Source organism: Taudactylus pleione, unplaced genomic scaffold, assembly GCF_031769625.1.
Source record: "Taudactylus pleione unplaced genomic scaffold, aTauple2 ptg000026l, whole genome shotgun sequence".
NCBI lineage: Eukaryota > Metazoa > Chordata > Amphibia > Anura > Myobatrachidae > Taudactylus > Taudactylus pleione.
Window position 1 is genome coordinate 3,179,429 of NW_028284428.1, and position 12,934 is coordinate 3,192,362.

Consider the following 12,934-nt stretch of genomic DNA (forward strand, 5'->3'; position numbering starts at 1 on the left):
AGAAAATTGAGGGGACACTTATTTCCACATTTATACACTGTTTTAATACAATATCATGAATGGGAGAAATAGCATTACTACATCCTTAATTCTTTGCAGAGTCAGGATTTCCTTATTTGAAAAGTAACTGGCTAAACCGTGAACAAAACAGCTAGAAAACGTTTGCACATGAGACTCCCTCATAATTGCCAGCTGTATGTGAGATGTTTATTTTCTGCATTAAATCAACAAATTATTATGATTGCATCTGCAATCTGCATCTGAATCTTACTGCTCATACAGTCATTCAGAGAACTTGGGGTAGTTTCAGAATGCTAGTACATTTCCAGTTACACAAGCATTCATAATTCTCTACTATTTAATAGTGTCACTTTGAAATGATCGGGGAACCCTTGTCACACTACATCAAGCACTTAAACATGTATTTGGCTTCATGTCATTGCAACATGTACTAACAGTAAAAATGGATGAAAACAGTTCAGCTTTTCTGTTTGCAACTGTCTGGGTTAATGTACTTCTATTTCTTCTACAGAAAACTAACCAAATGCATAGCTTTTCTATGATCTGCGCAGAAGCAGATCAGCTCCTGCGTTATCGCACGCAGTGCCACAAAAGCAGCAACGTGATTGACATGCCGATGGCCTTTGTAGGCAGTGACAGGCAGCGTTCAAGGAACGGGAGCGTGTCGGCCCAGATTTCTGGGAGACCCAGTGACTGTGCCCTCGGACGCAGCTTTACTGGCCCTGGCGGTGTAATTTCACCGAACATCCTCAGTAACCTGAGCGTTACTCAGATGTTCCATGTTCGTACAGTTGATCCGATGCAGTGTCCTCGGATGCAGCAGTGTTTTAGAGAAGCCGGTAGGAGGCGTCTATCTGCACAAGACGCCTCTTGCGGCATTTGCCTATTTTAGCACAGCCAATGCTTACAAAGACTGTCCATATTCGTGTACAACTATGAATCAGCCCAAATCATAACACAACTCTTTAAATCCATGTGCTCCTGCAGGGCAGACAAGATACACAACACCAGTCAGTCTGGTGCTATTAAAATATTAATCCTATATTAATGAAACAGACTGCACATGCCAGTCAGGCAATCTGGATCACATTAGTGACTTACTTCAACACTATGTAATATTAGACTAAAACAAGGAGTTATTACAGGTTTATGGACAAATAAATTGATCAGTTTACAATTTACATGTAGTCTTCCTTAAATAGCAGATATTTTGAATAACAAACTATGATATTAACAGTTTATTACGGAATGTAATCATGTTTATTGAGGTATATAATTAGCATTATATGACCTGGCTGTAATGAATGGAAACATGTGAATTGGAAAGGACTGACCACACAGTGAATTTTGTATATTAGTGTTATAAAGCCTGTTAGAGATTAGGGAGACAAATGTTTTTTTTATGAGTAAAAGAGACTCCACTGTCTATGCCAATGTCAAAGTCAACTTTAGCATGATATTTTTCAGATGTTGCATGTCTAGGTTGTACTGTGCCACCACTGACCAGTGCACTAGGTTCCATTAGACGTTAGTCAGAATCCCGTTTTTTCATGCAAGGTCAATAAAATAACACACAGATCCAAACCTTGGTTTAACAGGTAAATGTGTTGCTGGAATGCACCACTTGTTTAAGTAAACATGTTGGTTGAGCCATGGATGGGTCTGTAAAAAGCCATTCTTATCTATTATTTTTACATTTGTTTATCATGCATAGGAAATAAGTTGAGTTTATGAGCTTTGTTTTCTATGGATGTGCATCTGAAACCACAATTTTCCTGCACCAGTTTGATAGGAAGCCTGTTTAAATATACTGTGCTGTTGTGGGACCATGAAGTTTCCACAATCCGTGTGTGCGTCCGTGTTCTCCTGGTGCCTCCATTCACCTCCCCACACTGCCCTAGTCACATGAAAGCAGTAGCCAACAGGTCACGGCTTCCCATAAGATCAGAACACTTATTTTCTTACTGCCCTTAGCATTCCGATGATCTGATTGGCTACAGGTTGCTCTATCCCCGCCCATTTCACTCAATAATTCACAACTAACCGGCCCTTAAGAAAGAAACAAAAAACTAATGTGTGTGGGCGGGCGCCCATAGGTGCAGTCTTCTGTATTTTCACGTCAAGCTCATTTAAGATTTGCTAAAATGTGACAAAGCTATACAATCGTAACTGGGACACACAACATCATTTAAGGAAACCTGCTTTCCTATATGTTATATTGCTCTACCAAGTCTATTTAGTAAATGCTATGTGAAAAGCATATATTCATATCTATCAGGAAGATAAAGCATAGTACAGGCATATTCAAACACATATAGTAGCAGTGAACTCATTTAAAGACTAAAGTTAATACTAGTTTGAATGCCCCCAGTTTCTTCTGAAAGACAATCCTACAAACCATGATATAGAGACACAGTGAAATGGGAAAAGACTTACCATTCATTATCCACGGCATTTCAAATATGACAATCTTTGCTGCAAAAGTACAGTAAGTACATAATGAATAAATCATAGTAATTGTAGCATTTTTTCATGAATAAATATAACCGCAAAGGTTAGGAGTGTGCATCAAGAACAGAAACTAGCCATAGGCGTGTGGAGCTCTTATTTAGTTACACTGTTAGTATTGTTCAGCATTCTGGAATATCTTAGTTCTTTATTTATTATGCAGTCCAAGACCTAAAATATGACTTTGGCATAGCTACGTAAGAGAAGATTTTCTCTGTAAAGACATTCACACTCCACTGTTTAATGGCAATCATTGCTTATCACTGCTCATGGCTGTAACAAGTTTGGATGGGGAGGGTGCATGCAATTGGTTGCAAGACCCTAAAAATCAATCATGCAGTATCATGTCCTATGAACACCCCTTCCACAATTCAGATCTTTCCTGGGCAGCGATCAGCATATAACACACATGTAGGGTGATGACATTAATGGGAGAAGTTGACTTATGAGGTTGTGATTATATCAATTTATCATGTGATGCAACAGTTCAGTAGATAATACAGTTAAGAAGAGGGCACAGTAAATAAAAAAATAATTTCCATGTTAAATGAAAAATGATTTTTTTTTTATAGGTACGTGGGCTAAAACATAAAGATCTCTTAGATAATGTGGCCATTCTGTGAAAAATAAAATGTTTCTCAATGACCCACTGTAACTGCTATTCGATGTCACCGCACTTAGGGGAGATGTATCAACCATGGAGAGAGAAAGTACCAACCAAATTAGTGCCTGTCATTTTTCAAACACAGCCTGTAAAATGACAGTTAGAAGCTGATTGGCTGGTACTTTCTCTCTCTACATGCTTTGATACAATTGAAATGAAGAGTACTGTGACTTAATATCAAATTATCTATTTTTAAAGTAGGGTTTAGATGTACAGTTTTGGAGACAACCATTTGAATAAGTCCTTTGTTGGTACGTGCCATAGCTGTGAACCCATGCATGTAGTGTTACATTATGCAGGCGAGCATGTCTTGTAGCTGACAGATGCTACTTACACAGGTATTTGGGGTAGTAGATCTTAAAACAGCTGATTACAAAACGAACAAAGTCCATATCCTAAAATGAAGAAATTATATTTTGTGTTAGCAGGCTGCTTGTGGAGTTAAAATACCTGTAAAAATAATAATTAAAAACAAAAAGAAATTACAATTTGACATAAACCAGACTTTATCCTCAAGTTTTGTAATTTCAAGTAAATTGAGTATTGATTTTCTTGAATAAAAAAACAGTGAGGCCCAAGCACACATAAAAAACGTCTGAATAATTGAGGCAAAAAAGGGTTAGAGGGCTAGAATCCAGTTATTACAAGTTTAAGAAACTATGTACCAGAAAACTGTTCACACACAAACAGCGTTTAACCTGCTACATAAAAGGAGTCTCTCATGCACTTTTCTCAAATAAAAGCTTGGCCTGCATAATGCAGCCCCACTGTCTAAAGTTGCAACCGACTCCTGCCGGCACCAAACTTAAATGGTCTGCCTTTGGCTGGGGGCGGGGTATATGTGGAGGAGGACTGATGCATCCTGGGAGCTAAAGCTTTTGACTGTTTGGTGCCCATTAGCTCCAACCACCTAAACCTCATGGGATCCCTGTGGATCTTGAAGAAGAAAAAGGTTTTGAGAGTCTATTGCATTGTGTGGTAACTAGAGCACTTATCGCCGGATAGCATCAGCAACATGAAGAATCTGTTTTTGTTGCTCTCATATAGGAGATATAAGAATCCCCTCATGTCCAGTACATGTGTTCTCACAATTCCCATAGCTAGTGGTGTTCAGGAGTTCCCAATAGATGCAGATCAGAGGCTTGATAGCAACTTGAACCCCTAGGCCAACATTATTGACTGCAAGTGTGCCCCGAGTAATTGGGCATCACCAATCCTGTAGTAATGTGACTTCCTACAACGGTAATAATATGCCACAAGTGATAGAAAGCCTCCATTATTAATGTCATTGGCTATAGCAATATCAACAGTAGCAGTTGTAGTACACATAAAAAACAGCAAGAACAGTAATGTTCATTAATATTATAAAATAGCCACTAATATTACTAATGCCCAATAATGTCAACAGTAATACCAAGTTACACTTTCTTTAAAACAAAATTCCAAACTACCCAGAGTCAGGAAAGTCACAGAAATTAGAGGCTGGACTCTATATGCACCAACGTATCTGGTACAGGTATAACCTGTGGGTTACAACAACTAGCTAAGGCATTTGAACTAGTCAAATCCATTTCAAAATAAAACTTAAACACTCACATTACACAGTATGAGTAACCTGTGTTACTGTATTACAAAAAATAACATTGGATTGCTTGCTATGGGTCACAACTGCTCAGTTTCCCGTGCCTTGGTTTTCATAAACGTCTCCCATATTGTTTTATATTTTCAGCACAAAGCCGCTTCAGTTACTGCATCATGTCGAATTGCATAATGTTAAAAACAAAGCTGAACTGCAGGAGCTGTCTGATAATAATGCATCACCATACACACAAAGTATAACCAACTCTACAAGAAGAATGTCCTTGAGGCACTGTCCTTTTTATAAATATATTACTTCCACTTCACAACACAGAAGGGAAAAAAAAATCCCTATCTTTGCAAATGACAAACCCAGGAGAATTACAAATGCAAATTCCTATTATCTGAAGAACAACCTTTTCTAATGAAGCTACTTGCAATGGAAACCATGGTTTATCTCTTCTACATGTGATATGGGTTTTCTTGTTACTATGCAGAATATATGATTAACAATGGATATATTATATTCAGTAATGTATTCATTTTCCATGCTGGAGTTTTACCAGAAAATATTACCCAAAAGCACTGGATTCAGCAACTCAAACATTACATTTTTAAAATGTTTATATAAAAGAGAAAAAAAAAACAAACAGTAAAAATATAGAGCATGCAGCCAATACAGCATATATATATAAAAATGGACTATAGGCTTTTATTTCCAGCAGATTTTGATCTTTAAAAGTACGCACATTGTTAAAGATTTGAAAGTGTTCAAAATCTTGATTTGTGTCAGGCTGGCACAAAGTATCTTTCTAACTATATTAGAAACACTTTGAAGACAACGAAAATTGTTTCATAAAGTGTGCTTTGATATTGGTCCACTGAGAGAACAGTCTGGCTTCTTAAACATACCAGCAAAGCATAGAATGTTAAATAAAATGGTTCCTAAAATATAAAAAGGGTTAAAAAAAATATGAACATATTAAACATTTTAAACAGTGAAATAATAAAAACAAAGTTTTTACAAAATCATCTGCAATCTACCACATTCCACTGCTTCCGGTTTCCTGTTTCGCTTTGTCGTGTGTTAGAAAAGGACAGACTGTAGAAGTAGATGTATTCTTAGCCATGGCGATTTAATTGACCTCTTTGAAAATTATTATTTTTAGCACTTATAAAAAGGTGTCAAAAGATTTTGCAGCACCTGTAACATGCTCATAGCCTTTTCCTTAACACTCCCTCATCAATAATTTTTACTAGGAGAAATAGCGGGTTGGCAAAGCCCAATTATATCAAAACACATTTCTGTGTTGCCCTCAAAAAATTTTCAAGTTATGTGATTAGTCTGGATCCTTGATCAATTGGGGTTCAGTATATTTTGTTAACGGTTAGAATGACGACAGTCATTATAGTCACAGGAGAAAGACGACATGGCCATAAAGTTGATGTGCAACATTGTAACATGTTCAGCAGGTCAACATTGACCATGTGGACAATGAGCATGTCAATACTGACAAAATGTTGACATGCTAACAATGACAACAATGGGCTGTTCCGGTGGTACCATAACCCCGACCCGAATGTTCCTAATGTTCCAGTGGTTGCAGCTTTAGTTGCACTTTTGCAACATTAGCTGCAACCTGTGACTAAAGTCACAACGTATGTCTCTATCCCTAACCCGAATGTCAGCATTTTGCAAAATGGCGGTATTTTGATTGTCAACATTTACATGTTAGCTGTTGACATTTCAACAATTGTGAACATTGATATTGTGATCATGGACATACTGACTGCATCCCATCAACTAAACCCTGTATGACATGTAAGGCTGGAGAATAATGATAGACAAAACTCATGCCTCACATGATGATGTCCACTCCCGCTAGAAGTTTTTATCACCCAGCTCAGTGACCGCACACTTGCTTGTGTATGCTTTTTTTGATGCGTTGAAAGAAGCCTATTAAGCTAGAATAGTATTTTCTGTTACAAATAACTGTAATGTCATTGTCTAAATTTTAGTCCATTCATAATTGTGGTAAGCGTACAATGAAATTAGAAAAAGCAGGTACATTATAATAACCTTCTATATGATTATTATATATTTTAAAATGGATTCCCAAAAATGGAAAGACAACGCCAAAGGCTGAGATGCCTCTAGTACTCCAATAAAGATGAGGTGTTATTATTTTTACTACCTGCATCAGTGTGATCATGTCATGCTTTAGGTTTATGTATGGAAGCTGCAGACATCCACATGACAAATCAGGCTTCATCACAAGAAAATGCAGTATTATGTGTTACTTGAATAAATGCAATGATCCGGAGAGGGGCTCAAACAAAGTACAAATTAGTAGTGCGCAAACAATGGTTAAACATAGAGAATAAAAGTGCACATCTAAAATAAATATATATATATATAATTTATTTTTATTTTTTTTAAACTAGCCGTACAAGACTATCTTCAATTAAGTATAAAGTAGCTGGCAGCCTACCATTACCTGTGCTCATTGCTCTATCCGTATCTCACTGAGCTTCTTGCCATGGCAACCAATAATGATTACCTCAGGAACAACATATAAACTACTCCATCCAGTAGCTATACTGTATGTTATGTACAAGGAATAAATGACTATCATGAAAATATATCTGCTTCTTCAGATTTCCAAAACACATTATGACAGTTTTTTTTTCTACATTTGCAGTTTTTATTAAACCATAATTGTAAATCAGAAATGTTAGCTACAGTAGCTATGGTTAATTGCCAAAAATATACAGCTTTAATATGTGGTAAAACTATATATCTTACTACATTACTAAGTCCGCACTCTGCCATATCAAACACGACTGTCAGGAGTTTTCCCGGCTCCCTTTTGGCATAACGTTCCAACCAAAATGCTACACACTTCTTTTTGTCATCGCTTGTTTTGGCATCGCGGACATGGAGCTTTACTTTGAGCCAGACTACAACAACAAAAGAAAAAGTCAATTAGTGCACATGAAGGATATGAAATTACACACACATAAAGGGTCATTCACAAAAAGTACTAAACATCCGGGCAAGCATTTCTCCATGTGCAAAGTCACCTAAATGTCAGCCTAGTGTATTAATACTGTAGGTGTATCCCCAGCTATCTAGGTAATCAATCTGGGACGGCAAAGTTAGCATTGCTGGAAAGAATGAAAGTGTCAATTCTAAGCTCTGACAACCTTGGATCATAGCCATTATTACTGACAACTTTTTCATTTCTCTCCAAAAATATGCTACATTTCCAAATTATCAAGAGAAATGGGACATGAAAATTGCCTTTAGCACATGTAAATATGAATTGTATTAATATTACAGTCATTGAGAAGTACCCCGAAAATGACATCTACCATATAAAACGCACCGGGAAATTCCAAATGCCATTCAACAGAAAGTATACAAACTCCTGAGTACCCGCACCCCCTGAGTACCCACAAAAATCAAGTCTACTTGCAGTCCGTAAAAGTGCCATCTCCAAGCTTTCATCTCTTATCTAAGTAACCTTGTCCTGCAAAATCTAATTTCGTTTTACTTGTGGGCACACAGATCATAGAATGCTCCCCCCCTTTTTACATCAAACCACTTATTTTGGAATATGGGGCACTGACCTAATATACATCAAACCACTTATTTTGGAATATGGGGCACTGACCTAATATTTGGCACGTGATGTCATAATACACATTTGTGCCAAACTTTTATAAGTCACCTTAATGAGCTGACAGCAGCAGACACCAAGATATGAGCACTTTCGTGTGCCTGATGTAAGATTGATCACAAATGAGAACTTTATTTTAAATTCAATGCAACACACACACACATTGCAATTGCTTTTACATTATTGGGGAGTGCTTCTTTTACACTGATTTCACAGTACAAGATGCTGGAAGGATACGCTCAAATTAGCTAAATGTATCTATAATAGATTGTGAAGTTATGTTCACAATAAGTACAACCGCCGGGTGATTTGCAGGATTTTCAAAAGTATAGGAGCTTACTTATGCAAGCTGAAAAGTTCCACTGCAAAATCAATTCCAGAAAACATAAAAAGTAGATATTATGGTTTGTAAACTGCAACACATACTGTGTCACTGACAAGTACATCTTCAGAAAGGCTTTCCACTGACTGACTGCTGAACAACAAAGAACACAGTCAGCCTAGAGACCAAGGATCTGACCTCAGGCCTAGTCACAAGACTATTGTGTATTCCAAGATAACAAAGGGCTGTAATGAAATATCACACGGCTTTTGCTCTACACTAAGTGGAAAATTGCCATGTAATGCCGCTATAAAACTGTATGCAGCTTAAATGGTACAAAACAGCATTAAAAGACCACCTCTGATTGCATGGTCATATACAGTGTCTAGCAAATGTATTCACCCCTCTTGGCTTTTTACCTTTTTTGTTAATAAATTACAGGTTGTAATGTATTTATTTGTTTAATCTGAATTTTATGTGATGGATCTGCACAAAATATTCTAAATTTGGTGAAGTGAAATGAAAAAAATATATATGAAAAAAGAATCTTTAAAAATCCAATTATGAAAATTGGCATGTGCATATGTAATCACCCCCTTTGCTATGAAGCCCCTCAAAAGTTCTGGTGCAACCAATTACCTTCAGAAGTCACAATTAGTGAAATGAAGTCCACCTGTATGAAATCTAAGTGTCACATGATCTGTCAGTATAAACACACCTTTTCTGAAAGGCCCCAGAGGCTGCAACACCACTAGCAAGAGGCATCACACCATGAAGACCAAGGAGCTCTCCAAACAAGTCAGGGACAAAGTTGTTGAGAGTTGGGTTATAAAAAAAATATCCAAATCTTTGATGATCCCCCAGGGCACCATCAAATCCATCATCATCAAATGGAAAGAACATGGTACCAAAACAAACCTGCCAAGAGAGCCGCCCACCAAAACTCAAAGACTGGGCAAGGAGGGCATTAATCAGAGAGGCAGCACAGAGACCAAAAGGTAACCCTGAAGGAGCTGCAGAGTTATTCAGCAGAGACTGGTGTATCTGTGCATGTGACCACAATAAGCCGTACACCCCATAGAGCTGGGCTTTATGGAAGAGTGGGCAGAAAAAAGCCATTACTTAGTGATAAAAATAAGAAGATACGATTTGAGTTTGCAAAAAAGGTATGTGGGCGACTCCCCAAATGTATGGAGGAAGGTGCTCTGGTCAGATGAGACTAAAATGTAACTGTTCGGCCACCAAGGCAAACGCTATGTCTGGCGCAAACCCAACACATCCCATCACCCCAAGAACACCATCCCCACAGTGAAACATGGTGGTGGCAGCATCATGTTGTGGGAATGTTTTTCAGCAGCAGGGACTGGGAAACTGATTTGAGTCGAGGGAAAGATGGATGGTGCTAAATACAGGGATATTCTTGAGCAAAACCCATTTCAGTCTGCCTGTGATTTGAGACTGGGACGGAAGTTCACCTTCCAGCAGGACAATGACCCGAAGCATACTGCTAAAGCAACACTCGAGTGGTTTAAGGGGAAACATTTAAATGTGTTGGAATGGCCTAGTCCAGTGATTCCCAACCTCTGTCCTCAAGGCACACTAACAGTCCTGGTTTTAGTGATATCCATGATTGAGCACAGATGGTTAAATCAAAATAAATGAGGCACTAATTAAGCCACTTGTGCTCAAGTATCCTTAAAACCTGGACTGTTAGTGTGCCTTGAGGACCGTGGTTGGGAACCCCTGGCCTAGTCAAAGCCCGGATCTCAATCCAATTGAGAATCTGTGGCCAGACTTGAAGATTGCTGTTCACAAACGGAAACAATCTAACATGAAGGAGCTGGAGCAGTTTTGCCTTGAGGAATGGGCAAAAATCCCAGGGGCAAGATGTGGCATGCTCACAGAGACTTATCCAAAGCGATTTGCAGCTGTAATTGCCGCTAAAGGTGGCTCGACAAAGTACTGACTTTATTGGGGTGAATAGTTATGCACGCTGAAGTTTTCTGTTTTGTTGTCCTAAATGTTGTTTGATTCACAGTTGTAGGCATGTTCTGTGAATGATATGATGCACACCTTCAAACAATCCATTTCTAATTCCAGGTTGTGAGGCAACAAAACATGAAAAATGCAAAGGGGGGCACTGTATGTAAGGCAATTAGTAGATCATAGGTCTGAATGGAACACAAAGCATCATGTCATTGTGCTAACACTCATCCCACATTCCTCACAACGTTAAAACAAATAAAAAGTAGGACTACCATTATAAATTAAGCAGACACAGACGTATCAATCAGTAAGACTAATAAAAACAGCAATTAAGTGTTGCAGCACTGAGGGATGATTGTTTGCTAGGTTATTGTTGCAGCAATATCAAAACACTAATGGCATAATTTTGATTGCATGTTAGTTTATATGTGTGACAGAATGATGCACAACCTGAATACATAGTTGCATGTATCTTGCATTTGCAACTGCTGTACAAGGGTGTGAAATACTGTATGCTAGGCATATGCCCCTTTGAAAGGAGTCTTATTTTTAGTTACATGGATCTTGAAATACGTATCTTATGTAAAGGAGCCGTTTCTAATCTGCATATAAGTGTATTAAATGATTGTGGGGTTACGCAAAACTCATGACCCTCTTACCCCCAAATAAGTTGAATACTTACAATGTATGTCATGGTATTACAATGCCCAAACATAGAAGGGTGTGTATACAGTATAATGGGTGCAGGGTGTGCGGTGAACACAAGCCAATGGTTCCAGGAGCTTCCAAACCACACCCTCATAGTCTATGTACTTACCTCTCTGCCAACCGCTCTAATCACCAGGAAAATAGCACAGGGTCCATTTTCCCGAAGATCTGCACATGTGCAGTAGATTCTGGCAGAGTGCTAGAGTCTACGTGGTGCATGCACAGGCGACACAGGGGAACTTGCAAGGAGACTGCACACAGGACCCCCTTCTCTCTTAAATTACCCCTGAACATGTGATATACCTAGGTACTGCAGAGACATTTTACACTTACAGAGTTTATTGCCTTCTTTGTCATAGCCATGCAGGTAGGTTGCTCCAACATCAAAACACCATCTGGGAAGATCAGATTCCCTCAGATCTGAAAGTATACGAAAAACATGTATCCATTAGTAATCAAACTTAACAGAGTGCAGTGGCCAAACAGAAAATTGCATGTTTTACTCACCAAAGTCTGTACATAGAAATAGCCTCACTAGTGTCCTGCGATCACCCCCAATAAAGATTGTTTATAAGAACACAAGACTGCCAAACAAAGCACACTTCAAGTAATGACTACACCAGCATACAGTGATCCACTGCTGAATGATCTACACCACAATCTGGGGAACAAGCCACAACACAGATGGTTTTTTACTTCCGGTAGACAACTGCCCAGTGGACAGTTAATCATAGCTGCATGCGCCCAAGAATGTAAGAAATATTTGGCTTCTATCCCACACCATGAGGTAGTATCTTACATTAGTAGTAAAGACCTATAATGGCTATCTATGGCTCACAGAACCCAAACTAATACACACTGACAGAGCTACCATTTTTCATTTATTGTAGCTGTGCTGAACTTGTCATACAATTCTGTAATCAACTTACTACTAGGACCCGGCTCAAATGCAGTACAGTACCTACAACTAAGCAGTTAAAAGACAACTTTATTATCAATATACAGAACGACAAGAGGACAGGTAAAAAAGTTTTATGAAGTGGACTCCTTTCTACAATGGTGTTTCTGAAGCAGAAGTAAAGTCAATAGGAAGGAGTTGAATGGTCATAATGAATGGATGGAGATTTAAAGCAGTTACATATCAGGTAAGAGCCATATTTTTGTCAACCTGTGATTCTAGATTTGGCACAAATGCTAATCTGCACATACCTATTGTAGTATTCTTGGATGAATTCTACTTAAACTATTAAACACACATGACTCAAGCTGAAACGTCTTGAAGAGTTTGTCTCCTCAGTTCTTTGTAAACTAAAGTAAAATTATGATCCAGCTTCAACAATATTGCCTCCTATTTATCCGACACATGAAAAATCTTATAGTAGACTATACTAAACAAAGTGCAAGTCTATATGCAAAGACGTCCAAAATATTTGTTTGAGTACACACAGCAACTGTGATCACTTA

General features: G+C 38.2%; 1 protein-coding gene across 1 annotated transcript in view; it reads right to left on the reverse strand.

The window, feature by feature from the left end:
- The window catches only part of MOSPD2 (motile sperm domain containing 2), a 99,291-nt gene that overhangs the window by 41,913 nt on the left and 44,444 nt on the right, over positions 1 to 12,934 (reverse strand). Inside the window, exons 4-7 of the mRNA XM_088451588.1 lie at positions 11,804 to 11,890; positions 7,578 to 7,732; positions 3,528 to 3,588; positions 2,458 to 2,496 (exon numbers count right to left, since the gene is read on the reverse strand). Of these exons, the coding sequence (XP_088307714.1) occupies positions 2,458 to 2,496; positions 3,528 to 3,588; positions 7,578 to 7,732; positions 11,804 to 11,890 (342 nt within the window). The remainder of the gene's footprint in view (positions 1 to 2,457; positions 2,497 to 3,527; positions 3,589 to 7,577; positions 7,733 to 11,803; positions 11,891 to 12,934) is intronic.